The following is a 27,428-nucleotide window of genomic DNA, read 5'->3' on the forward strand; positions in this document are numbered from 1 at the left end:
ATACTCCTTGCTGGGTGTCCTAAGGCTCCATGTCCTCCCTTATATCTTTCCTTTCCCCTAAAAGCCTCTTCTTTTGCCTTTGCCATCTTTCCAGCCTTTCATGCCCCCCCTCTGGCATTAGTGCCTCGAGAGAGCCTTCTCTGACAGCATGTCCCCCCTCCCAGCGCTGCCCCTTGTGAGTCAGGGCGGCACTCAAAAATCAGACTGTTGTGGGTTTGAATCACAGTCCTGACACCGAGGGGCTTGTTGAACTCTGGGCAAGTTAACTAGTGCACGCGGGGCTGCAGCTTCCTCGTGCTCAAGGGAAGATGGAGCCTTTATTCGCAAGGTTCTCGTGGGGATTACGTGAGATAATCAAGGAGACAGTTTGCTCAGTCTCCCAAAGTAGAGTGCTCAGTACAGGAGCTGCCACCGTTGCTGTCACCACTTCTCCTTTGCTCCCCCAGGGCCCATGTGCCTTAGTTTGGTTCTCCCCCGAGGGCCCTGGAGAGGAAGAAGGCACTGGTAGTGAGTTGGGAAGTGAGTCAGGGAAGGAAAGGCAGGAGGCTGCTGGTAAGGGTGTACCGTCAAGCCAGTTAGCCCTGTGGGCAAACTCTCAAACTGGGAGCCGTGGGATGGACAGGGGGCCTGGTGTGTAGATGCCCCAGCTGCCTGCATGGGCGGAGTTCTGTGGACCTTAACTCTTTGGCATCGCCAGTCTGTTACAGCAACGTGGGCTCCGCTGGCAGACAGAATCGTCGGGCAAAGAGAAGCGGGTTGCGCTGCTTTTTCAGCACTCACTTAGTGTAAATACCTGATCAACAGGTGAATCTGGTCCAGCTCTTCCATTTTGCAAATATTGGAGAGGTTGTGGCGTAGCCAGGGCTGCTCCACTGGCAAGATTTCAGAACCAAGACTTGAACCCAGGAGTAGGGATGCCGTGAGGGGCTGCCTTTTTGTTCCTTTGAAACGTTGGCCTGAATGTTCTCCCGTTTGGCTGTCACGCAGGTCTGCATCGTGCAGAAGCGAGACACTAAGAAAATGTACGCAATGAAGTACATGAACAAGCAGAAGTGCATCGAGAGGGATGAAGTCCGGAACGTCTTCCGGGAGCTCCAGATCATGCAGGGGCTGGAGCATCCTTTCTTGGTCAATCTGTGGTGAGTGATTCCATCCAGGGCTCCAGTGAAATCCTCATTATGGAGCCAAATGCAAATACGGCTCTGCTAGAAGGAAGCTTCTGTACTGTAGAGAGAAAGAAATGAAATGTTCTGGGTTCAAATATTCTTTTGAATATTTCGTTGGGTACGCTTTCTGATGACTGTTTGGTAGAGTACATTTTCTGATGAAATCATTAAGCATATGCTTAATTTTCATTCAGTCCTCTTACCTGGTGAATCAGAATTGAAATCGGTTTAGAAGAGAAGGTTTTGGTATGTCTGAGAACACATGTAGAGTGTTTGTTATAAGAGGATGCCAAATGGAGTCTTCTAAGGGGAGTTTAACTTTTTAGAAAATTACACCCACAGGGTTCATGGCAAGAAGGACTTGCCATGAACATCAGGAACTGATGTTTTACTCCACTTAGGATGGCTGCCCGGTGTGGACATGCTAAATTCCAAGTTTTGAATCTGGCCGACGAGGCCCACTAGGAGCCATGTTCTGGAACTTTCTCTCCCTCCCACCCCTGGCTATCATCTCTGCTCTAATTTGTGTCCTAGATTTGCCCCTTTGCTGGTTGTTTCCCTGCCTCTGTGTCTTTGCATGTGAAGTCTCCTCTCCCTGAAACTTCCACCTTCCTGTCTCCCCAGCTTCCTCTGACCAAATGCTGTGCATTCCTTTGTTGTTTTTTTTTAACATCTTTATTGGAGTATAACTGTTTTACAATAGTGTATTAGTTTCTCCTTTACAACAAAGTGAGTCACTTACACATATGCATATGTTCCCATATCTCTTCCCTCTTGTGTCACCCTCCCTCCCACCCTCCCTATCCCACCCCTCTAGGTGGTCACAAAGCACAGAGGTGATCTCCCTGGGCTATATGGCTGCTTCCCACTAGCTATCTAATTTACATTTGGTAGTGTATATATGCCCCTGACACTCTCTCACTTCGTCACATCTTACCCTTCCCCCTCCCCATATCCTCAAGTCCATGCTTTAGTAGGTCTGTGCATTCCTTTGGTTCAGCTTTCGAGGTACTTAGGCGAGGAGCCTTTGCTGCCCCACAGGCTGGGTGAACACTCATGTCTCCATCTTGACCTGTGCTTGACCCAACATAGCCTGCATCACCTTGAACCCAAATTATTGTTTATTTATCTGTCCTTACTAAGAAATCACTTGCTCCTTGAGAACAAAGGCTGTTTCCTGGTTCTTTGTTTCTGGGAGTCTAATACAGCCTCAGACATGTTGGGGGCACTTAATAAATGTTTCCTGAGCTGGATTTTGTTGAAGGGGAGAGAACAGGCTATTCTAGGAAACAAAATCTGACAGTTTCATTCTGCATCTCAGTTGATAGATTTTTGACCTTAAGAGCATCTTTTCTGATGGGGAAGTCTAGCCTAGCCTGAATCTCTAGTATCACCAATTATTTCTCTTGCCCTTCATATATAGAAGCACTCTGAACATTGGGTGATAGGACAAGGAGGGACGTCAGTTGTCCTGTTTGAGAAAATCCAGGTCTGCCTGGAAGATGCCTCAGACTTGGGCATTTCTGTGGGCAAAAGCCATACTGTGTGTCATACACTAGAATCTGGGTAACAAATGTGCGTTTGTCATGTCTCCAGCCACCCAAACACTTCAGTTATTTGGGGGAAATAAACCTCTTCATGTTTTGATTGCTGTAGGAGGAAATTTTTTAAATTTATTTTTTATTGCAGTAACATTTGGTTTATAACATTACATAAATTGCATGTGTACAACATTATATTTCTACTTCCGTATACCCTACAATGGGCTTATCACCAAAAATTAAGCTTCCATTCATCACCATACAATTGATTCCCTTTTTACCCATTTCACTCCCCTTCCCCCAGCCCATCCCTTTCCTTCCGGTAACCACTACTCTATTCTCAGTATGTATGTACGTGTTTGTTTTTGATTGATCTGGTTTGTTCCTTTGCTTTTTATATTCCACGTATGAGTAAAATCGTACAATATCTGTCTTTCTCCATCTGACATATTTACCTTAGCATAATAACCGTCAAATTCTATCCATGTTGTTTCATATGGCAAGATTTCATCTATATATATATATATATATATATATATATATATATATATATATATATTTTTTTTTTTTTTTTTTTTTTTTTTTTTTTTTTTTTTGTGGTACGCGGGCCTCTCACTGTTGTGGCCTCTCCCGTTGCGGAGCACAGGCTCCGGATGCGCAGGCCCAGCGGCCATGGCTCACGGGCCCAGCCGTTCCGCGGCATATGGGATCCTCCCGGACCAGGGCACGAACCCGCGTCTCCTGCATCGGCAGGCGGATTCTCAACCACTGCGCCACCAGGGAAGCCCTCATCTATATTTTTATGGCAGAGTAGTAATCCGTTGTATATATATACCACATCTTCTTTATCCATTTGTCCATTGATGGGCACTTAGGTGTTTACCATATCTTCACTATTATACATAGCACTGCAAGGAACATGGGAGTGCAAATATCTTTTCAAATTAATGTTTTTATATTCTCTGGATAAATACCCAGAATTGGGACAGCTGGATCATATGTTACTTATATTCTTAATTTTTTGAGGAATCTCTGTACTATTTTCCACTGTGGCTATATCATTTCTAATCAGAAAAGCAACATAGGTTCATTGCAAAATACAGAAAATGACATACATAAGAAGGCAACAATTATCTAGAATCCTACCACCACCAGGTTACATTTCGGTGTGTAATTCTTTTTATACTGCTTTTCTCATATCAATATGACTGTAAATGTCATTGATATAAAACCATGCATAACAATGTTGGATTTTGCTTTTTCAAATTAATTGTCTAGTAGGAGCATTATCTCCTTACTGCAGACTTTCTGTAAATCATTTTTAATGGCTACATAACCTTCCACTGTGGAGAAGTTCAATAAGACATCTAAACTCTAACCTGTCGTATAGGTTACTTAGGGCTGTTTCTAATTATCTTGCCAATGTAAATAATGCTGAGATGAAGATCTCTGAGCTTGAACTGTTTCAGGGGAGACTCCTTAGACCGAGTAAGGGCATGGGATGTACATCTGGACTGTGATGTGTGTTGAAGGAGGGAGGATGTGTCGGCATCCTCCCTTTTTAGGACTGTGTTTCGATGCTCTGTTCATGGTCTCCAAGATGCCAACAGATTAATGACAGACCCCCTTTAATTCCGTGTAAGCGCTGGGTCAATGGGAAAGCTCCCTGTGCACGTTGGCCTCTTAGGACATTGGATTCCCATCAAAAGCAAGAAAGGATAGAACCTGCTGCTTGATTTTGGAGTCTCCAACTCTGGCCTCAATTTTTCACCTGCTAATCGTGAAAATAATACCTTGTTTACTGCTAGCACTGTTTTGAGAGTTAACTGATAGGAAAAGATATGACAGTATATTTTCTGTAAATGAAAATCTTGTTCACTCTAAGAGGTTGTGTATATATGTGTGTGTGCATGTGTATACCTACATATGATAATAGATGGATGAGAGAGAGAGAGAGAGAGAGAGAGAGAGAGAGAGAGAGAGAGAAATAATGCTCCTTCCAGCTATAAGTGAAAAGGAGAGGGTCCTTAATTCATTGGGCAGGACTGAGTACCTTACATACTGTGTGGCTCAGGGGGCCGAAATTTAAACTTGCTTCAACACCAAAGGGAATTTCTTGGGGTTTATACCTAAAAAGTCTAGAATTCCAGCTGACTTCGGTCTCTATCTCCCGCTTTCCCCTGTGCTGGCTGTGTTTCAGAGCCACGACTCATGCTGACTGATAGTTTTCCTACTTCTTCTAGCTGAACAGCCACAGCAGAGGCTGAAGGTCACAGGCGTGATTGACCTGGTCATGTGCCCCTTCCTAAAGCAGTGGGGGAGGGGCCAGGAGGTTGGTTCCACCTGAGTCTTAGGAGTCTGCAGAGGGAGGTTGGTAGCTGTTTCCAGAAAACAGTAGTGACTGTGTCCATCACGTGATTGGCACCTGCCACCCAGACATTATATCCTTGTGCTGGAGTCTTCATAACAGCCCTGTGGGACAAGAGGTTTGGGCCCCATTTCTCAAAGAAGTAAAGCAGGGCTCAAAGCAGTTCATGATCTTACCTGAATCAATGGAATTGCGATTCAAACTCAAGACCGTCCAGTGTGCCCCAAGGTTTCCAGTTCTTGTAGGGAAATACCACTAACGTTTATTAGGTACTTGATAAGTGTCTTCTTTAACTGCTACTAATCCTCCTAGCGGCCTCTTTAGTTTCCTACTATCATCCTATTATTATTGTCCCCATTTTACAGATGGGGTAACTGAGTCACACCACTAATAAATGGAGGAGATGGGACTTGAACCCAGGCTGTCTGGCATCGTGGCCCACATTCACAACCCCTTCCACCATGGCTGCTGTGAGAAGGTCCTGACCCTACCCTGCTTAGCCCACCACACCCCCTTCCTCCCTGCATGGAGCCCCTCCTGCTGGACTTCTGTTTGGCTGCCTCCCTTACCCTGCTAGGAGGGAGCATGGTGTGGAATTCCTTGTCAGGTTCATAAGGACACCACTGCTTTAAATTAATTATACATCAGCTTTTCATCTCATTACACGGAGGGTGAATTATCGCAGCCTTGGAAAGCCTGACTACGCCCCTTGTCATTCTTCTCTTTTGCTGCCATGCTCTATACCTGGCAAAGGCAAAGGCAGAGGCAAAGGCCGGGCACTGATTAGTTTTCATGACAATTTGCCCTCTAAAGAAGGAATGATGGGTGCTCCCAAGCTTGTGATGATCCAAGTGGAGTTGTCAAGTGCAATATTTTCACCTGTTCTGAAGCAAAGCTGTTTTGCTCTCTGGGGCTTAAGACAACTGGAGCAAAGGAAAAAGGCAATGAAAAATCACACCCCAGAGAAGAGGGCTGTGCACCAGCGGGAGCCCTGGAAGAGGTGGGGAGTGGGAGAGGAGGGGAGGGGAGAGATGGCGGGGAGAGTTTCAACACTCGGGCTCTGAGGTCCCATCTCCCAGGTTCTAATGACAGCTCTGCCTCTTGTAGGCAAAGTGGCTACTCTGGAATTGTGTTGCCTCCCCGCCCCATGATACGACTAACCGCCAATATGACTATATCTGGAGACAGGATCTTTAGGTGGCTATTAAGGTTATACGCGGTCATAAGGGTGGAACCCTAATCCGAAAGGATGGTGGCCTTGTAAGAAGATGGAGAGAGAGCGAGTCTCTGCCATGTGAGGACATGACAAGAAGGTGGCGGTCTGCAAACCAGGAAGAGAACCCTCACTGGAACACAACCATGCCCAGACCCTGATCTTGGACTTCCAGTCTCCAGAACGGTGTGAGAATCCACTAACTTCCGCTGCTTCAGCCTCCCAGGCAGTGGTATTTTGTTATGGCAACCCGAGCAGATTAATACGGAGGGCTTGAGAGTGATTTGACTCTCCCCGCTGTGTCTCAGTTTCCTTATTTGGAAAATGGAAATGAAAAGATGACCACATCATAGAGTGGCTCTAAGGACCAAATGGGGTAATATGTAACAAGCGTCCACATGGTCCCAGGCATGAGGTGACCGCTGGATCAGGGACCTCCACTGCTGTTGATATGATCAGCACCCGTCTTTCAGGTTAGTCTGGGGCTGGCTGGACCAGTTCTCTCCTTCTCTTCCTGCGGGGAACATGAGGACATGCTGACTGTTGGAAGATGAGTCTTGAGATTTCGGTACTAGATTTTTATCCCTATTATATTGTAGTGGGTAGGTAGTTCATTCTGTTTTCAGAGTGTATTTTCAAAATCCAATTCTGCTTACCAGATTGACTATATTTACTATACTGTTAAAATGTTCTGTTTATAATTAGGCAGTGCCTCCCTTGCCCTGTTTGCTGCCGAATTAACTGTGAGGACAGATACCTGGCAGGATAGGATGAGAACGGATACCTGCAATCAGTTTAAACTGTTCTCGTAGCAAGTGTTTCTGGAACCTTCTCTAAGTAGCGAAAGGCTGAGTCAAGATATAGGTCTCTATGAGCCACTCTCAGGCAAGAAAGAATCACTTAAATTAGTGGCTGGTTTTTCTTAAGCGTTGAGACCTTTGATTAGAGTAAAACTATGTAAGGTGTTTAAAGGTGGAGCTGATCTGTCTGAAGCAAGGGGGCAGGAAAGGAGGTTGGGGGGAGGACAGAGACAGAAGGTCCCTCAGGGACCTTTGATGAAGGATAGAAGCCCTTTACAAATAATCACCAGTCACTGAGAAGCTTCATTTCCATAAAACTAATTATCTTTGGCCTTGAATATTGCTACAACCTCCCAACCAGCATTTCAACACTCAGCCATCACCAGTTTTCCCCACACAGGGTGTCTTGGTCAGCTCAGGTCGCTGTAACAGACTACCATAGACTGGGGGCCTTAAAAGACATTTATTTCTCACAGTTCTGCAGGCTGAGAAGTCTGAGATCAGAATTGGGGGAGGGGACATAAGCACAGTCTATAGCACAGGGCAAGTCTTACCAAAGTGCAAATCTGAGCCCACTCTCTGATTAGAATTCTGCGATGGCTCCCCAAAGCCCACAGAATAAATGTCTCTCCATGCCCTTGCCTCTGACATTATGTCAGTCTCTCCTCCTGACACCCACCCCTGCTACCATCTTGGTGCATTTTTGTCCCAACCATACTAACTGATTAGTGGCACCTGTAATTCATCTTGCTGTCATCAGCCCTCCGGGCCTTTGCACATGCTGTTCCATCTGCCTGGAACACTGTCTCCCCTTTGTTCTCTTTGAGAACTTCTGCCCCCACAAGTATTCATCCATTAGATAGATATTTATTGGACTCTTACTGGGTACCAGGCACTATCTTAATTTTTAAGGATCCAAAGAAGAAGAGAATCCTTACGGCTACTGCCTCTTAAAGTCTGTAGGCCAGGCACCACTTCCTCTATCGAGCTGCCTCAGGATTGCCACCCAGGCCTCAACTGGCAGTGCTTTTCTTCTGCACTCTGTTGCAGTACAAAGCAGCTCAATCCCATTTACCTCTCTGTACATCTGTTTCTTCCATTAGCAGTGAGCCACCTGGGGAATGGGACCATGCTTTATTCACCTCTGTATTCCTAGCATCCAGTGTTCAATAAATTAATTCATTCAGTGTTTGTTAAGGACCTACAACATGCCAAACCCTGTGTTGGCATCGGTGATAGAACAATGAGCGAGACAGTCACTCTCCTTCTTTACAGAGATTACAGATGAGAGAGGGCAGACCTTAAACCAACAAACAGTTGACCCTGCTCCCCTGCTCTCTTCCTTCCGTCTTAAGTAATCACTGTCCTTTGGGGTCCTGGGTAACTGAAAGAATATAGAGATTACAAATGTCCACCATGTCCTGGAGGTCATAGATGGGAAATGCTCATGGGTTTTTTTCCCAGTTCCAATTAGTATCATCTTCTTTAGTCTCCATCACCATGGTAACTCCCTCAATCAAAGGGCACAAGAGGTGATGCTGACTCATCCAGGGTCCCTTTCTCATCCCTTTCTATTCCAAGATTTGTTAACATCACTGGTAACTTCAGTTTGTGCTTTCAAGATGGCAGATTTCTTAGGTTTGTTATTCTTAAGGTGGTGAGTGTGGATTACAAGATGTCCCAGCTGCATTCTGACATCCAGGGGGTCAGCGCTGAACTGTGGAAAGGGATGGATGAGGAGCCAGAGGTCATGCTGTGTAACTCCAGGGCTCGAGGAGGGTGGAGTTGGGCCCTGGTGTATCAGACGATTCCTGTGGGTGAAGGGGGTGGATCCAGGATTCAATCAGGAAGGGCCTGGAGTTTGCCCAAGGTCAGAGGGAAAGCCAGGACTCACGTGGACCCACCGGTGGTCTTTGGGGCCCTCTGATTCCCCACCTTCTGTCCCCACATGGCACCTTCTTGTGCCCATTTCTCTGACTGCTCCTCCTGCTTCCCACATGTTTTTCTGTAGTTAAGACTCTCCTTGGTCCTTGGGGAATCATTAAAGTCTTCCCACACTTCATCAATGGCTAAAATATTGGTAACACTATCCTTTATGGATCACCTATGGTACATGGCTCTTTTCCTATTTTATCCTGGTCAATCTTGAGAATCATCTTACAAGATGGATGTTCTTATCCCAGGTGTACAGTTGGGGAAGCAGAGGACTGGCGGGTGAAATAACTTGTGTAAGATTACGTAGCTGACAAGAGGCAGCCCTGGGATTAGAGGCAACAATGTACCAGGAAATGCTTAACAGCTGTCCAAGAGGACAAAAAGCAAGTCCCTGATTTGTAGAGTCAGCTGATTTCCATGGTGTAAATAGTCCCATCATGGCCTGCTGTAGACTTAATGTATGTGTCTTCCCAAAATTTGTATGTTGAAGCCCTAGCCCCTCAATGGCCTGGTATCTGGAGGTGTGAGCCTTTGGGAGATGATTAGGTCATGAGGGTGGAGCCTTCATGAATGGGATTACTGCCCCTACCAGAAGCCCCAGAGAGCTCCCTCACTCCTTCCCCTTTTGCCAGGTGAGGACACAGCAAGAAGACAACTATCTATGAGCCAAAAGGCTCATGCTCACCAGACACCAAATCTGTCCGCACCTTGATCTTAGACTTCCAGCCTCCAGAATTGTGAGAAAGGAATTTCTGTTGTTTATAAACCACCCAGTCTATAGTATTCTATTATAACGGCACAAACAGACTAAGACATGGTTGAGTTCAAACCAACAGCATGTTGACCAGCTTAGAAAATTTCTGAAAATTCAGCAATTCTCATGAGCCAGTATGAGCCAGCTCCAGCACAACCCTGATAGACCCAGATCTAACACCAAAGCTTTTGCTCTTCCTAAACCAACTTCTGGGACCCAGGCCCGGGGATAAGCCTCATGAACCTAAGATGAATAAGCAATGAAAGAGATACCTTGAGAGGAATTAAAAAGAAGAAATACAGTAGTTGGATACTAGACAAAAAATGGTCCTTCCCCTTCCTAGGATGGTATTATTGGAAAGCCTCAGTTTCCTCATCTGTAAAATAGGGATAATACCTCCCTTCCTTCCATGCTTTGTGAAGTCCAAATCACATGAGGACCAGTGAATGAAAGCCCTATGGAAATGATAATTTGTTAGCGAGAGCATGAAATTGCCAGTGGAAGGCAGTGGATGCGGTTATACATGTAAGGACTGCAGATAAAGACGAGGGATGCTCAGTGAGGAGCAATTTTATGTTGAGTTCATATCCCAAAGCGACACAAAAAATTGCATTAGAACGTTTCCAGAACGCTGCACCACCTCCATTTTTCTAGCTGATGTGATAAGAGTCTTTGGAAATTGTGTGGGAATTTCAGAGGGAAAACTGAGACCTGCCATTGGGATCTTATCCACTCACTTGAAATTTGATACCTTCCTTCTCTGGATGCAGTTTTCTCCTCCATGGCCCAAAGGCCTTAGACTCTATCCACTGGTTTCCCTGGAGCCCTGGGGGACCCAGGAAGTTCCTTAGAGGTTACTTGGGGCTGATGGAGCTGAATGCGTAGGGACCAGGCCTCTGTCCTGCCTCATTCTGCATTCCTGTTTCCTCATGTTCTACATTTGGTTTCATTTAAGGAAGACTTTTTGCTGCTTAACCAGTATGACAGCCAGTAGCCTGAATAGTCTCTCTTGCTCTGTGAGTGTGAGATTGGACCACTGCAGCCTGCCCTGCAGCCTGTGGGCTGAGAACCGGGCCCAAGCACAGCCAACCCTGCGAAGCAGAGCAGAATGACCCAGACTGTGTGATAAAATCCAAAGAATGACGGGCTTAATGAAAATACATCTCAACGTGTAAAACTAGAGGCAGCACATTCATGGTTAAAGAAAAGTGTTCTGTTCCACACTCAGGTTAACTGCTGTGCCCAGGCCAGTGACAGATACCACGGGGGACAGGAAAGGATGCCTGAACGTGCTCCCCAACCAGGAGCCTCGCAGGGCCTCGGGAGTCAGGAATTATGTCTGGACAGTAGAGACGCACAGAAAATATAATAGAGTTATTGTTGACTCTCAGGACTGTGTGCTTCGTTGTTAAATGGCCACTTGTGCTTTTGCCCTGAGAACTGTTTGAGAGGCGATGGTAAACAGTGGAAGACCACATTGCTCTTGAAGGGCAGAGTGGAGATTTGCAAGGTCCTCAGTCCAGAGTGATGATATTTTCTTAGAAAACCCATCACAAGGGACCTCGAGGGCCATGCTTCCTGCTATTGGATCCCCAGGGCTACCTGTACCGTGCACAACTCCCAGGGGACCATCACGTCCTCACAGTTTCCTGCAACGTGGTAGCCTGGTCCCCAGGGCCTTCCTGGCTGTCCCTGAGAGCTCTGTGGACCATCACTCTCCTCCATGACTCCTGATGCCCTGTCTGATCGTGACCCTGACAATGTGTTGACCCCTCCTCTCTGCTTGTAAGACTTTGCCTCTGCAAGACTAGACTTCATTCACTCCTTTCCACCTCTCAGCCCCTTCCCCCCAGTAGATCATAAGCCTTCTTCCTGTGCAAGGAGAGGGGAAGGCATGCAGTGAGCATCATTAGCTCGATCTGTAGATGGAAAGACCCAGATCTGGTAAGGTGGAGCGATTTCCCCAGCATCATCGGACCATTAAGCTAGGGAGTCAGTATTTTAACCCATCTGTCTCACTCCAAAGCCTGAGCATCTCCCACCACTTTCCCGGCCTCCCACACTCCGTGGAAGCCTCGGCCGCCGTCCGGCTGGTGCAGGTGCCCAACGGGAATCATAAGTGTACACGTTGCTTCTCTGTGAGTCCCTCTTCTGGCTGCGTCTCTGTATTCCAACGGGTCGGTGCCCTCACCTGGGGACCCTGCCCTGCACGAACCCACCCACCGCTCCCAGGGACGACTACTTCACAGGTGACACTGGGTTTTTTATTTCCAGCCACATTATCAGTCACGCTTGAAACTGGGAGAAATATCTTGAAAGGTGGTGACGGAAGGAGCAATGTTCCCGACACACGTGCAAGAAGAGATTTCAGGATGTTTACTGACTTAGAAGCCAGATGTGTTTGCTGGATTGTTGACACGTTGAACTGGAAACCTACAAAGGCCACCACAGTCAGAAACCCTTATCCTCCAGAGGCATCCCTGATCAGCACCTCCGTCCAGAGCGGAAATCCTTGCTCCCTCCTCTGGGTCCCCACAGCACGTGGCTAGTGCTCTCGTGTGGTCCTCATCAGCGTCTGCCCTGTAATTGTTCCATCCGAGAATCTCAAAAGAGGGTCATGGCTCATTCATTCACAAGAGGCTGTCCTGGACCGTTGGCTTCATCCAGCTCCCGGGCTTTCTCTGTCCCGTCACCCTGTTTTATGTAGAAAGCACAGCCCCTTTCTGCCTCTGGTGTTTGCTCATTACTTTACAGACTTTTCCCAGAATAAATATGAGCTCCCTGAGGCCAGGGTCCTGTGTATCTCATGTGCTGTGTTTCCAGTACCTAAAACAGGATCTGGCACAGGTGGGCACTTGATAATCCATTTGTTGGGTGTTTGCACCCAATCCATGGCTTGGGACATAGTAGTCTCTCAATGGATGGGAGAGAAAAGGGAGGGACGTTTGGGAAGAAATGGGGAGCTAGCTGTTCTCCCAGTGGGTCCCTGAGGGTGGGGACCATGCCTTTTCATGTCTGTACCCCTGGCTTCTAGCACAGGAGAACACGCTTTGCATGGATGATAAATTAACCCCGTAACATGCTGAGTTTAATATGCAAACATAGGTGCCCCAGCAACAGAACAATGCAGTTAAATGCTTCTCGATCTCAAAAATCCTTTTTAGTATCATTACATTCTAACTAAATACTGTTGCCTGCCGAGATGGTGAACCTGAGGTCAGGTCTTTTCATTGCTTGAAATGGAGATTGACAGGTATAGTAGGATAGTGTTGAAGAGCTGGCATCAAACGCAGACTTTCCCCTTGATGTGATCAGCATGGAAATGCAATTGGAATTGGAGTGAGTAGCCCTTTGCTCTGCATTTGATGGCATTCAGTACCACCCCAAAGGCGCCTGGGATCATCTTATCGGTAGCACTTGTGATACATGGCCCACATCCTCAATGATACTGGGTGCTGATGACCTGCCGTGAGCCAGGTACCACTCTGCAGCGTTCTCTTACTCTTTCTTTTTCCCCTCTCTTTTTTCTTTCTATTCCTCTTCTACCCTATTGTTTTGCTCCAAAATTACTTAAAGCCACTCACACACATTTTTTAAAATTCAAGATAAGCTATTACTAAGCGAGAAAACAAAAGGAAGAACTAATGTGGGGAATGTAGGCAATGGAAATGTCCTGAGGAATCAGTCCAAGTTCAGATAAGCACGTAGCTCCACTGCCCTGGATCAGTGATGGTAGACGCCATGGCAGACATGAATCCCCTCCCCACCACTCAAACCTCTTTAGAAGCAGCAGGGACTCAATCTGCCAGGACCTCAGTTGGCTTCTTTCTATGAGCAGGTGGGCTTGAGAAATGACCCTTACCCTCAGGCCCTTGGGACCAGAAGCCATGCCAAATTAGGACTCACAGACTCGGTTGCCTGCAGGGGCAGACAGGTAACACATGAAGAAGAAAGTAAGAATTGTGGCCAGCAGAGATTGTGGCCTTAGCACTTCATCAGCCTGTAGGGATGAGGCAGCTGAGAGGAGGCTCCCAGCTCTTTACGTCACCCACTGTCTGGGGCTGACAGTCTCTCATCATTTGTCATCCTCCTGGTCTCACTTTGCTATGTGGCAAGGTGGTGGGTGGACCATTGGGTTTCAGGCTGAACTCTGTGCCATCCCTTTAGTTGCTTCAGGCGGTGAGGGACATGTGTGACGGGGAGGTTCTTATGACTGCAGCCCTTCTATCTGTTTGTCAATACTCTGGATCATTTTCCTCAGAGCATACGTCACCATCAGAAATTAAATTAAATTCGTTTAGTGGTTTATTTACTTCCTCCTCCAGAATGAATGCATCATTTCTGGGCCACCAGCACTTGATCACAAAGAATTCACTCCAGAAATATTGGTGAAATGAATGATACTTGAATGATGAGGCAACATATTCTACTTTTCCAGCAGTTCTACCTCTTAACTAGTTCCCTTGTTTGAGTGCATGGATAACCTTATGGATGTTATCCTTTAATTCCTATTTTCCTAAGAGTTTTTTAATCTTTGGAGTTGACTCTGAATTTTATCAGATGCCTTTTGAAGAATCATCAAGATGCTTAGGTGTTTGGTTTCTTTGATCTTGAAGTCTGGTTAATTATATTATTAAATTTATCAACAGTCCCTCATGCCACCTGGAGTAAATCTCACTATTATGTTTCATGGTAGAACAAGTGTTGTTTTTTTTTTCAGCAAATAACAATAATAGCAATATCTAAAATGCACTGCATTCTTTTTGCATGTCAGTTTCTCTTTAAAATGTGTTATCCCGTGTCATCCTAACCACTTCTTATGATGGAGTATTCCTACTTCACAGAGTTGGAACTTCATAAAATCTATGTAAAATGAGGGCATGGTACCCAACAATGGTTAAATCTCAAACTCAGCTATTATTATGATTATAAAACTTTATCTGCTTCCCTGATCATTTGCTTAAAATATAAATTGTGGGAGACACGATGGCAATCTTAATTTTCTTTCTTCTTTTTTCTTTTTCTCTTTCTTGGCCAGACTGTGGGGCTTGCGAGATTGAATCCAGGCCCTCGGGAGTTGAAGCGCGGCGTCCTAACCACTGGACCGCCAGGGAATTCCCACAACGGCAGGTCTTGGTGTCAGGCTGGTTTAGAATTCCTGCTGTGCACAGTGTTTATACGGAGGTGGCTAATCCTGTCTTTCCCTCCGAATTCTGCGCTTTTGTATGAGGTGCAGTGAGAGGGAAAATCAGTCTAAACCACTCTGACAATTTCCATTTTGTTCGCACCCTTGAGATCTGTACTGGGAGTAATGAGATTTCTGATGAACCCTGAGCCAGTCACGGGTTTCACGTCTGGATGGTAAACTCAAAGGAGTCTCAGGCCGTATGGAGATCCTTTATGGGATGTTAAAATTCAGATGGGTGGCCTCAGCTGCCCTTCTCAACCACAAGTCTGGGGAACATCTGGTGTGCAGTGAATGTCATTTTAATTAAGGATGCGTGGTGGTGATTTGTGCAAAAACAGCTCAAAGTGAGGCAGGCCCATGCACATCAACATGGTGTGGGAAGTAGAACGTCTAATAAGGTGTACACAGGAGTGGTACCATGGGGAGCTATTTTAATGAATGTATTAAGTGTTTGTCATTAGCATATCTTTGTTGCTATGTGACCACGTACTCCTGAATATTTGAAAACCTATTAGTAGGCTATGTGGTTTGGAATTAGTGCATCTAATCTTGCTTACATTATAAATCAGTTCCTCAAATGCTTCGTTTTACCTATCTGAGTTGCTCCATATTCCAAATTAGTGGAGCCCACCTTAATAAGATTTTATTATCCATCTTTAAATTAAATCTTCTCTTCACTTCTCTTTGGTTTTCCAACTTGACTAAACTTGACATTGTGATTAAATTAGTTAACCTCACATTGAGCTCCACAAGTACTGGACTCCTTGGAGCCAAGCATCAACACCAAGTGGTTTCAGACACTTGTCCAGGTCTTTGCATGTGATGTTCCATTTTCCTGAATTTTCTCCCAACCCTGTTCACCTGGTGAGCTACTATTTGCACCACAAAACCCTGCCCAGTGCTTATCTATGAAGCTTTCTCTGATCCCATCTGAGGGATGCCTTTCTTTCTTTCTTTTTAAAAATGTATTTTTTTGAAGTATAGTTGATTTACAGTGTTGTGTTAATTTCTGCTGTACAGCAAAGTGACTCAGTTATATATATATATATATATATATATATATATATATATATATGTACGTATATGTATACACACATTGTTTTTCATATTCTTTTCCATTATGGTTTATCACAGGATACTGAATATAATTCCTTGTGCCGTACAGTAGGACCTTGTTGTTTATTCATTCTTTACTAATAGTTTGCATCTGCTAACCCCAAACTCCCAATCTATCCCTCCCCTACCCCCCTCCCCTGTGGCAACCACAAGTCTGTTCTCCATGTCTGTAAGTCTCTTTCTGCTTTGTAGATAAGTTCATTTGTGTCATATTTTAGATTCCACATATAAGTGATATCATATGGGATTTGTCTTTCTCATTCTGACTTACTTCACTTACTATGATAATCTCTAGGTCCATCCATGTTGTTGCAAATGGCATTATTTCATTCTTTTTTATGGTTGAGTAATATTCCATTATATATATATATATGTATATATATATATATATATCTCACATCTTCTTTATCCATTCATCTGTTGATGGGCATTTAGGTTGTTTCCATGTCTTGGCTTTTGTGAATAGTGCTGCTATGTGAGTGATGCCTTTCTTGAAGTCAGTGCTTGGGAAAAAAGTTTGTTTTCCCTGAGGAATTAGAAAACATCTTCATTCTGATAATGAAAATTGTGTATCTGGCTGTGTCATCCTCTCCCCTGTGATTGAAAGAAAGCTCAGAGCTAAACCACATTAGAGAGGCTACAGGGTGCCTTAAGAAGCAAGAACCCTCAGACAAGCAGATCTGAATTTGAGTCTCAGGTCACTGGCTGCAGGACTTGGGATGATCGATTGAGACTCAGTTTCATCATCTGTAAAATGGGACTAATGTCTAGTGCTTAAGTTTTAAATGTATATTATTAAATGTCACAGTGCCTGAGCTCTTCACACGTTGAAGGACGTTCATTCTTCCATGTGCATTTATATGGTCATTTCCTGCCTCTTTTTGTGTGTGTGTGTGTGTGTGTGTGGTACGCGGGCCTCTCACTGTTGTGGCCTCTCCCGTTGTGGAGCACAGGCTCTGGACGCGCAGGCTCAGCGGCCATGGCTCACGGGCCCAGCCGCTCCACAGCATGTGGGATCTTCCTGGACCAGGGCATGAGCCCACGTCCCCTGCACTTGGCAGGCGGACTCTCAACCACTGCGCCACCAGGGAAGCCCCCTGCCTCATTTTGATCTGCATTTCTCTGCTCTTCTCTTTTTATTGCTTTGTTCTCTACTTGACATTAAAATTCCTTGGTCCCTAATCTCTTTCTATTTTTATCATCATTTTGTTTTCTATGTTTGTGTTGTAATCCACCTAAAGTCACTTGTGGGACTGGCCAAAACACACTGAAATAAGCTGTTCTATATTTAAAGTGGTTGAAACCTTCCCATATAGTGTGTGAGGGAGTCATGGCACCCAGGTCCTCCCACACTGCTTTTCTCCTGTAGGGTTGGGGTTATGGAACAGACCCACAGGGTTACAGAGCCAGATGGGAGAGTGCTGCCTTACTAATATATTGGCAAAATCACCATACCTCATCACACGGTTCTGCAAAAAGCAGGTTTGGAGAGCTCTGTGTGGACTTGAGGTCGAAACGGAAACTTCTTCCTTCAGCTCAAAGCTGGAGGTGGGGGGGACCTTCAAGATGGCAGAGGAGTAAAATGTGGAGATCACCCTCCTCCCCCAAAATACATCAGAAATACATCTACATGTGGAACAACTCCTACAGAACACCCACTGAACACTGGCAGAAGACCTCAGACTTCCCAAAAGGCAAGAAAATCCCCATGGTACCTGGGTAGGACAAAAGAAAAAAGGAAAAACAGAGACAAAAGAATAGGGATGGGACCTGCACCACGGGTAGGGAGCTATGAAGGAGGAAAAGCTTCCACACACTAGGAAGCCCCTTCACTGGCAGAGACAGGAGGTGGCAGGGGGAAGCTTCAGAGCCATGGAGGAGAGCGCAGCAATAGGGGTGCAGAGGGCAAAGCAGAGAGATTCCCACACAGAGGATCAGTGCCGACCAGCCCTCACCACCCTGAGAGGCTTGTCTGCTCACCTGCCAGGACGGGTCGGGGCTGGGAGCTGAGGCTCGGGCTTCGGAGGTCAGACCCCAGGGAGAGGACTGGGGTTGGCTGTGTGAGGACAGCCTGAAGGGGGTGAGTACACCGGAAGGGAGTGCAGGAAAAAGTCTGGAACTGCCAAAGAGGCAAGAGATCATTGTTTCGGGGTGTGTGAGGAGAGAGGATTCCTTCCCTGTCTGCCCACAGAAGGCAGAACACCACCTAAACGAGCTCCAGAGACAGGCACGAGCTGTGGCTATCAGCTCGGACACCAGAGACATGCATGAAACCCTAACGCTGCTGCTGCAGCCCCCAAGAATCCTGTGTGCAAGCACAGGTCACTATCCACACCTCCCCTCCCAGAACCTGTGCAGCCCACCACTGCCGGGATCCCGTGATCCAGGGACAACTTCCCCGGGAAAACACACAGCATGCCTCAGGCTGTTGCAACGTCATGCCAACCTCTGCCATTTCAGGCTCGCCCCGCATTCCAACTATAACTACCATAACCCTCCCTCCCCCTGGCACGAGTGAGCCAGAGCCCCCTAATCAGCCGATGTTTTAACCCCGTCTTGTCTGGCCTGGAACAGAAGCCTGAAGGCAACCTACATGTAGAGGCGGGGCCAAAACCAAAGCAGAACCCCAGGAGCTGTGCGAACAAAGAAGAGAAAGGGAAATCTCTCCCAACAGCCTCAGGAGCAGCAGATTAAGTCCCTACAATCAACTTGACATACGCTGCATCTCTGGAACACCTGAATAAAGAGTGAATCAACCCAAAATTGAGGCGGTGGACTTTGGCAGCAACTGTAGACTTGGGGTTTGCTGTCCGCGACTGACTTGTTTCTGATTTTTAGGTTTATCTAGTGTAGTTCTTAGCGCTTATTATCATTCATGCATTTGTTTATTGGTTTGGTTGCTCTCATCTTTTTTTTTTTTAATTACTTTTTCATTTTATTTATTTTTCTTTTTTTTCTTTTTTTTTCCCTTTTCTTCTGAGCCGTGTGACTGACAGGGTCTTTGTGCTCTGGCCTCATGTCAGGCCTGAGCCTCTGATGTGGGAGAGCCAAGTTCAGGACATTGGACCACCAGAGACCTCCCGCCCCATGTACTATCATTTGGCGAGAGCTGTCCCAGAGATCTCTGTCTCAATGCTAAGACCCAGCTCCACCCAATGGCCACAAAGCTCCAGTGCTGGACGCCATATGCCAAAAACTAGCAAGACAGGAACACAACCCTACCTTTAGCAGAGAGGCTGCTTAAAATCATACTAAGTTCATAGACACCCCAAAACACACCACCGAACGCGGTCCTGCCCACCAGAAAGACAAGATCAAGCCCCACCCACTAGAACACAGGCACCAGTCCCCTCTACCAGGAAGCCTACACAACCCACTGGGGACAGACACCAAAAACCACAGGAACTACGAACCTGCAGCCTGTGAAGAGGAGACCCCAAACACAGTAAGTTATGCAAAATGAGAAGACAGAGAAATACATAGCAGATGAAGGAGGAAGGTAAAAACCCACCAGACCAAACAAATGACGAGGAAATAGGCAGTCTACCTGAAAAAGAATTCAGAGTAATGATAGTAAAAGTGATCCAAAATCTTGGAAATAGAATGGAGAAAATGCAAGAAACATTTAACAAGGACCTAGAAGAACTAAAGAACAAACAAACAATGATGAACAACACAATAAATGAAATTAAAAATTCTCCAGAAGGAATCAGTAGCAGAATAACTGAGGCAGAAGAACAGATAAGTGACCTGGACGATAAAATAGTGGAAATAACTACCACAGAGCAGAATAAAGAAAAAAGAATGAAAAGACTTGAGGACAGTCTCAGAGACCTCTGCAACAATATTAAACACACCAACATTCGAATTATAGGGGTCCCAGAAGAAGAAGAGAAAAAGAAAGGGACTGAGAAAATATTTGAAGAGATTATAGTTGAAAAATTCCCTAATATGAGAAAGGAAATAGTCAAATCCAGGAAGCGCAGAGAGTCCCATACAGGATAAATCCAAGGAGAAACACACCAAGACACATACTAATCAAACTTTCAAAAATTAAATACAAAGGAAAAACATTAAAAGCAACAAGAGAAAAGCAACAAATAGCAACATCACTTTAAATAACTTACCGTAAGGTTAACAGCTGATCTTTCAGCAGAAACTCTGCAAGTGAGAAGGGATGGCAGGAGATATTTAAAGTGGTGAAAGGGAAAAACCTACAACCAAGATTACTCTACCCTGCAAGGATCTCATTCAGATTCGACAGAAATTAAAACCTTTACAGGCAAGCAAAAGTTAAAAGAATTCAGCAGCAGCAAACCAGCTTTACAACAAATACTAAAGGAACTTCTCTAGGTGGGAAACACAAGAGAAGGAAAAGACCTACAAAAAGAAACCCAAAACAATTAACAAAATGGTAATAGATACATACATATTGATAATTACCTTAAATGTAAATGGATTAAATGCTCCAATCAAAAGACGTAGATTGGCTGAATGAATACAAAAATAAGACCTGTATATATGCCGTCTACAGGAGACCCACTTCAGACCTAGGGACACATACAGACTGAAAGTGAGGGGATGGAAAAAGATATTCCATGCAAATGGAAATCAAAAGAAAGCTGGAGTAACAATTCTCATATCAGACAAAATAGACTTTAAAATAAAGACTATTATAAGAGACAAAGAAGGACACTACATAATGATCAAGGGATCAATCCAAGAAGAAAATATAACAATTGTAAATATTTATGCACCCAACATAGGAGCACCTCAATACATAAGGCAAATGTTAATAGCCATAAAAGGGGAAATCGACAGTAACACAATCATAGTAGGGGACTTTAACACCCCACTTTCACCAATGGACAGATCATCCAAAATGAAAATAAACAAGGAAACACAAGCTTTAAATGACACATTAAACAAGATGGACTTAATTGATATTTATAGGACATTCCATCCAAAAACAACATACTTTCTTCTCAGGTGCTCATGGAGCATTCTTCAGGATAGATCATATCTTGGGTCACAAATCAAACCTTGGTAATTTTAAGAAAATTGAAATCATATCAAGTATCTTTTCTGACTACAACACTATGAGACTAGATATCAATTACAGGGAAATATGTAAAAAATACAAACACATGGAGGCTAAGCAATACGCTACTAAATAACCAAGAGATCACTGAAGAAATAAAAAAATACCTAGAAACAAATGACAATGAAAACATGATGACCCAAAACCTATGGGATGCAGCAAAAGCAGTTCTAAGGGGGATGTTTATAGCAATACAATCCTACCTCAAGAAACAAGAAACATCTCAAATAAACAACCTAACCTTACACCTAAAGCAATTAGAGAAAGAAGAACAATAAAAACCCAAAGTTAGCAGAAGGAAAGAAATCATAAAGATCAGATCAGGAATAAATGAAAAAGAAATGAAGGATATGATAGCAAGGATCAATAAATCTAAAAGTTGGTTCTTTGAGGAGATAAACTAAATTGATAAACCATTAGCCAGACTCATCAAGAAAGAAAGGGAGAAGACTCAAATCAGTAGAATTAGCAATGAAAAGGGAGAAGTAACAACAGACACTGCAGAAATACAAAAGATCATGAGAGATTTCTACAAGCAACTATATGACAATAAAATGGACAAACTGGAAGAAATGGACAAATTCTTAGAAAAGCACAACCTTCCGATACTGAACCAGGAAGAAATAGAAAATATAAACAGACCAATCACAAGCACTGAAATTAATACTGTGATTAAAAATATTCCAACAGGGCTTCCCTGGTGGCGCAGTGGTTGAGAGTCCTCCTGCCTATGCAGGTGACACGGGTTCATACCCCAGTCTGGGAAGATCCCACATGCCGCGGAGCGGCTGGGCCCGTGAGCCATGGCCACTGAGCCTGCGTGTCCAGAGCCTTTGCCCTGCAATGGGAGAGGCCACAACAGTGAGAGGCCCGCGTACTGCAAAAAAAAAAAAAAAAAAAAAAAAATTCCAACAAACAAAAGCCCAGGAACAGATGTTTCACAGGCGAATTCTATCAAACATTTAGAGAAAAACTAACACCTGTCCTTCTCCAACTCTTCCAAAATATAGCAGAGGGAGGAACACTCCCAAACTCATTCTACGAGGCCCCCATCACCCTGATACCAAAACCAGACAAAGATGTCACAAAGAGAGAATATTGCAGGCCAATATCACTGATGAACAGAGATGCAAAAATCCTCAACAAAATACTAGCAAACAGAATCCAACAGCACATTAAAAGTATCATACACCATGATCAAGTGGAGTTTATCCCAGGAATGCCAGGATTCTTCAATATACACAAATCAATCAATGTGATACACCATATTAACAAATTGAAGGAGGAAAACCACATGATCATCTCAATAGATGCAGAAAAAGCTTTTGACAGAATTCAACACACATATATGATAAAAACTCTCCAGAAAGTAGGCATAGATGGAACCTACCTCAACATAATAAAGGCCATAAATGACAAACCCACAGCCAACGTTGTTCTCAATGGTGAATAACTGAAACCATTTCCACTAAGATCAGGAACAAGACAAGGTTGCCCACTCCCACCACTGTTATTCAACATAGTTTTGGAAGTTTTAGCCACAGCAATCCGAGAAGAACAAGAAATAAAAGGAATCCAGATTGGAAAAGAAGAAGTTAAATGGTCACTGTTTGCAGATGACATGATACTGTACATAGAGAATCCTAAAGATGCTACCAACAACCTACTAGAGCTAATGTATGAATTTCGTAAAGTAGCAGGATACAAAATTAATGCACAGAAATCTCTTGCATTCCTATACACTAATAACGAAAGATCAGAAAGAGAAATTGAGGAAACAATCCCATTCACCAATGCAGCAAAAAGAATAAATTACCTAGGAATAAACCCACCTAAGGAGGTAAAAGAACTGTACTCAGAAAACTACAAGACATTGATGAAAGAAATTAAAGATGGTACAGATGGAGAGATATCCCATGTTCTTGGATTGGAAGATCAACATTGTGAAAATGACTATACTACCCAAAGGAATCTACAGATTCAATGCAATCCCTATAAAACTACCAATGGCATTTTTCACAGAACTAGAACAAAAAATTTCACAATTTTTATGGAAACACAAAAGACCCCGATTAGCCAAAGCGATCTTGAGAAAGAAAAATGGAGCTGGAGGAATCAGGCTCCCTGACTTCAGGCTATACTACAAAGCTACAGTAATCAAGACAATATGGTACTGGCACAAAAACAGATATATAGATCAATGGAACAGGATAGAAAGCCCAGAGATAAACTCACACATATATGGTCACCTTATCTTTGATAAAGGAGGTAAGAATATACAATGGAGAAAAGACAACCTCTTCAATAAGTGATGCTAGGAAGACTGGACAGCTCCATGTAAAAGAATGAAATTAGAACACTCCCTAACACTGTATACAAAAATAAACTCAAAATGGATTAAAGACCTAAATGTAAGGCCAGACACTATAAAACCCTTAGAGGAAAACCTAGGCAGAACACTCTATGACATAAATCACAGCAAGATCCTTTTATACCCACCTCCTAGAAAAAATGGAAATAAAGACAAAAATAAACAAATGGGACCTAATGAAACTTAAAAGCTTTTGCACAGCAAAGAAAACCATAAACAAGATGAAAAGACAACCCTCAGAGTGGGAGAAAATATTTGTAAATGAAGCAACTGACAAAGGATTAATCTCCAAAATACACAAGCAGCTCATGCAGCTCAATATCAAAAAAATAAACAACCCAATCCAAAAATGGGCAGTTGACCTACATAGTAGACATTTCTCCAAAGAAGATATACAGATTGCCAACAAATACATGAAAGGATGTCAACATCACTAATCATTAGAGAAATGCAAATCAAAACCACAATGAGGTATCTCCTCACACCAGTCAGAATGGCCATCGTCAAAATATCTACAAACAAGAAATGCCCGAGAGGGTGTGGAAAAAAGGGAACCCTCTCACACTGTTGGTGGGAATGTAAATTGATACAGCCACTGTGGAGAACAGTATAGAGGTTCCTTAAAAAACAAAAAATAGAACTACCATACGACCCTGCAGTACCAATACTGGGCATATACCCTGAGAAAACCATAATTCAAAGAGAGTCATGTACCACAGTGTTCACTGCAGCTCTATTTACAATAATAAGGACTTGGAAGCAACCTAAGTGTCTATTGACAGATGAATGGATAAAGAAGATGTGGCACATATATACAGTGGAATATTACTCAGCCATAAAAAGAAACAAAATTGAGTTATTTGTAGTGAGGTGGATGGACCTAGCGACTGTCATACAGAGTGAAGTAAGTCAGAAAGAGAAAAGTAAATACCATGTGTAACACACATATATGGAATATTTTTTTAAATGTTTTTGAAGAACCTAGGGGCAGGACAGGAAGCAAGATACAGATGTAGAGCATGGACTTGAGGACATGGGGAGGGAGATGGGCAAGCTGGGACAAAGTGAGAGAGTGGCATGGACATATATACACTACCAAATGTAAAATAGATAGCTAGTGGGAAGCAGCCACATAGCACAGGGAGATGAGCTCGGTGCTTTGTGACCACATAGAGGGGAGGGATAGGGAGAGTGGGAGGCAGATGCAAGAGAGAGGGGATATGGGGATATATGTATATGTATAGCTGATTCACTTTGTTATAAAGCAGAAACTAACACACCATTGTAAAGCAATTATACTCCAATAAATATGTTAAAAAAGACTGCAGTGAGGTATCACCTCACATCCTTCAGAATGGCCATCATCAAAAAAATCTACAAACAAGAAATGGTGGAGAGGGTGTGGAGAAAAGGGAACCCTCTTGCACTGTTGGTGGGAATGTAAGTTGATAAAGCCACTATGAGAACAGTATGGAGATTCCTTAAAAAACTAAAAATAGAACTACCATATGACCCAGCAATCCCACTACTGGGCATATACCCTGAGAAAACCATAATTCAAAAAGAGTCATGTACCAAAATGTTCATTGCAGCTCTATTTACAATAGCCAGGACATGGAAGCAACCTAAGTGTCCACCAACTGATGAATGGATAAAGAAGATGTGGCACATATATACAATGAAATATTACTCACCCATAAAAAAATAATGAAATTGAACTATTTTTAGTGAGGTGGATGGACCTAGAGTCTGTCATACAGAGTGAAGTAAGTCACATATATATAAACACATATATTTGGAATCTAAAAAAAATGGTTCTGATGAACCTAGGGGCAGAACCATAAAAAAGATGCAGACATAGAGAATGCACTTGAGGATACGGGGAGGGGGAAGGGTAAGCCTGGACGAAGTGAGAGAGTATCAGTGACAATATATGTACTACCAATGTAAAGTAGATAGTTAGTGGGAAGCAGCTGCATAGCACAGGGATATCAGCTTGGTGCTTTGCGACCACCCAGAGGGATGGGATAGGGAAGGTGGGAGGGAGACACAAGAGGGAGGGGATATGGGGATATATCTATACATATACCTGATTCACTTTGTTACACAGCATAAACTAAACATTGTAAAGCAATTATACTCCAATAAAGATGTTAGAAAAGGAAAAGAAAAAAAAGCTAGAGGTGGGGATTCACAAACCCAGATGTGGCTGCAGAACTAAGAAAAGTTGTGACCAGCAGACCCTGAATGTAATTAACCAAATAGCCTCTTGGTGGTTCAGCCTTTACTGAGCATCAGATCATTGGGGTGACTTTGCCAATGACGGATGCTGGGACCCCAACTCAGTGGGGTGTGATTGAACTGAGACCAAGGCCCAGGCATCAGTGGTTTGAAAGCTTCTCAGTTGAGTCTAAGGTGCAGCTAGTGTTGAAACTATTGAACTGCTGAACACCTCAGCCTTAGGAGGTGTGAATTAAAGGGGTGCAGGAAGCAGAGGCCACACCCTTCCTGGGACCCTGTGGGTGGAGGAATAGCTGGCAGGGAAATATGCACTGGCTTGCTTTTTGAGGCTCAGCAAATGAATATCAGGGTCTGGTCAATTGGGTGAACCTCTCCTCCTATATTAGGGAGATGTGAGTCAATGGGGAAGTGAGAGACCAACAGTGTTCTCAGCAACATTCTGGAGTGGGAGGGGCAGCAGCTCCCTCCTGTCCAAAAAGGCAACATTGCTCATGGGAGATCCCTGCGCTCCTGTCCCTACACCTGAGTCTGAGGATGCAGTGAGCATTCCTGCACCCCACCTAGCCTTGGAAGACCCCCAGCTCTGTGGGTTTCCACTGAAGAAGCTGTCAGCCGGGTGTTTCATTTTAGGAAGAGTTGTTTGATGTTCACACACTGCTCAGTGATTGAGGTGCCAATTGTATTCCTCAAAGTCAATTGTACCCAGTCTTAAAGTATGGGGAGGGGAGGAAAGAAAGCAGAGTTGTCCAATGCAGGGCATCTTTGGGGAAAAGCTAGTGTGGCTGCTCATATTCTTGCATTGCTTAAGCTGATCAGCAAGAAACACAGAGCTGTCCCTAGATGTGGGGCTTGCATCCTGGAATATAGTGACCTGCAAGGCATAGTACCTGCACTTCAGCCCCAGTTCTTGACTCTTCCATCTACTCCCAATGGAGCAATAATTTCAGGAGTGTTCTCTGGGTACTTTAGTTAAGATTCACCTATTAATATTTACCTTGGGAAAGGACAACTGAACTTGGTGCCAAATTAACTTGGCTGATGTTGACTTGCATTTCCAGCTCTGTGGCTTTTCACAGAACTGGTTTATTTATTCTTCTGAAGCAAACACACAGAACATTCTCCAGGAAAATCATATATTAGGTCACAAAACAAGTCTTAAGAAATTTAAGAAGATTAAAATCAAATCAAGTATCTTTATCCTCCACAATGGTATGAAATTAGGAATCAAAAACAAGAGGAAAGTTAGAAAATTTGCAGATATGTAAAAATTGAACAGCATACTTCTGAACAACTAATAGGTCAAAGAAGAAATTTAAAAAGGAAATCAAAAACTGTCTTGAGACAAATGAAAATGGAAACACAGTCTACCAAAAGTTATGTGATGTGGCAAAAGCAGTTTTAAGAAGTATGCTTATACTGATAAATGTCTACATTAAGAAAAAGAAAGATCTCAAACAACCTAATTTTGCATCTCAAAGAACTAGAAAAAAGAAACAAACTAAACACAAAGTTAGTAGAAGGAAGGAACTAATAAAGATTAGAGCAGAAGTATTTAAACAGAGATTAGAGAAACTGTAGAAAAGATCCAAGAGACTAAGAGTTGATTTTTTTAAAAGATAAGTAAAATTGAAAAA

The 27,428-nt window shown here is 43.8% G+C and overlaps 1 protein-coding gene across 3 annotated transcripts in view; it reads left to right on the forward strand.

The window, feature by feature from the left end:
• Positions 1-27,428, forward strand: part of STK32B (serine/threonine kinase 32B) — a 338,968-nt gene that overhangs the window by 120,836 nt on the left and 190,704 nt on the right. For 2 of the 3 annotated variants that reach the window (XM_059066571.2, XM_067036963.1), the window contains exon 3: positions 988-1,139. The exons of the other annotated variant lie outside the window; for it this stretch is intronic. In XM_059066571.2, coding sequence (XP_058922554.1) covers positions 988-1,139 — 152 coding nt within the window. The remainder of the gene's footprint in view (positions 1-987; positions 1,140-27,428) is intronic. 3 annotated transcript variants of the gene reach the window in all.

The sequence above is a fragment of the Kogia breviceps genome, chromosome 6, assembly GCF_026419965.1.
Source record: "Kogia breviceps isolate mKogBre1 chromosome 6, mKogBre1 haplotype 1, whole genome shotgun sequence".
Lineage (NCBI taxonomy): Eukaryota > Metazoa > Chordata > Mammalia > Artiodactyla > Physeteridae > Kogia > Kogia breviceps.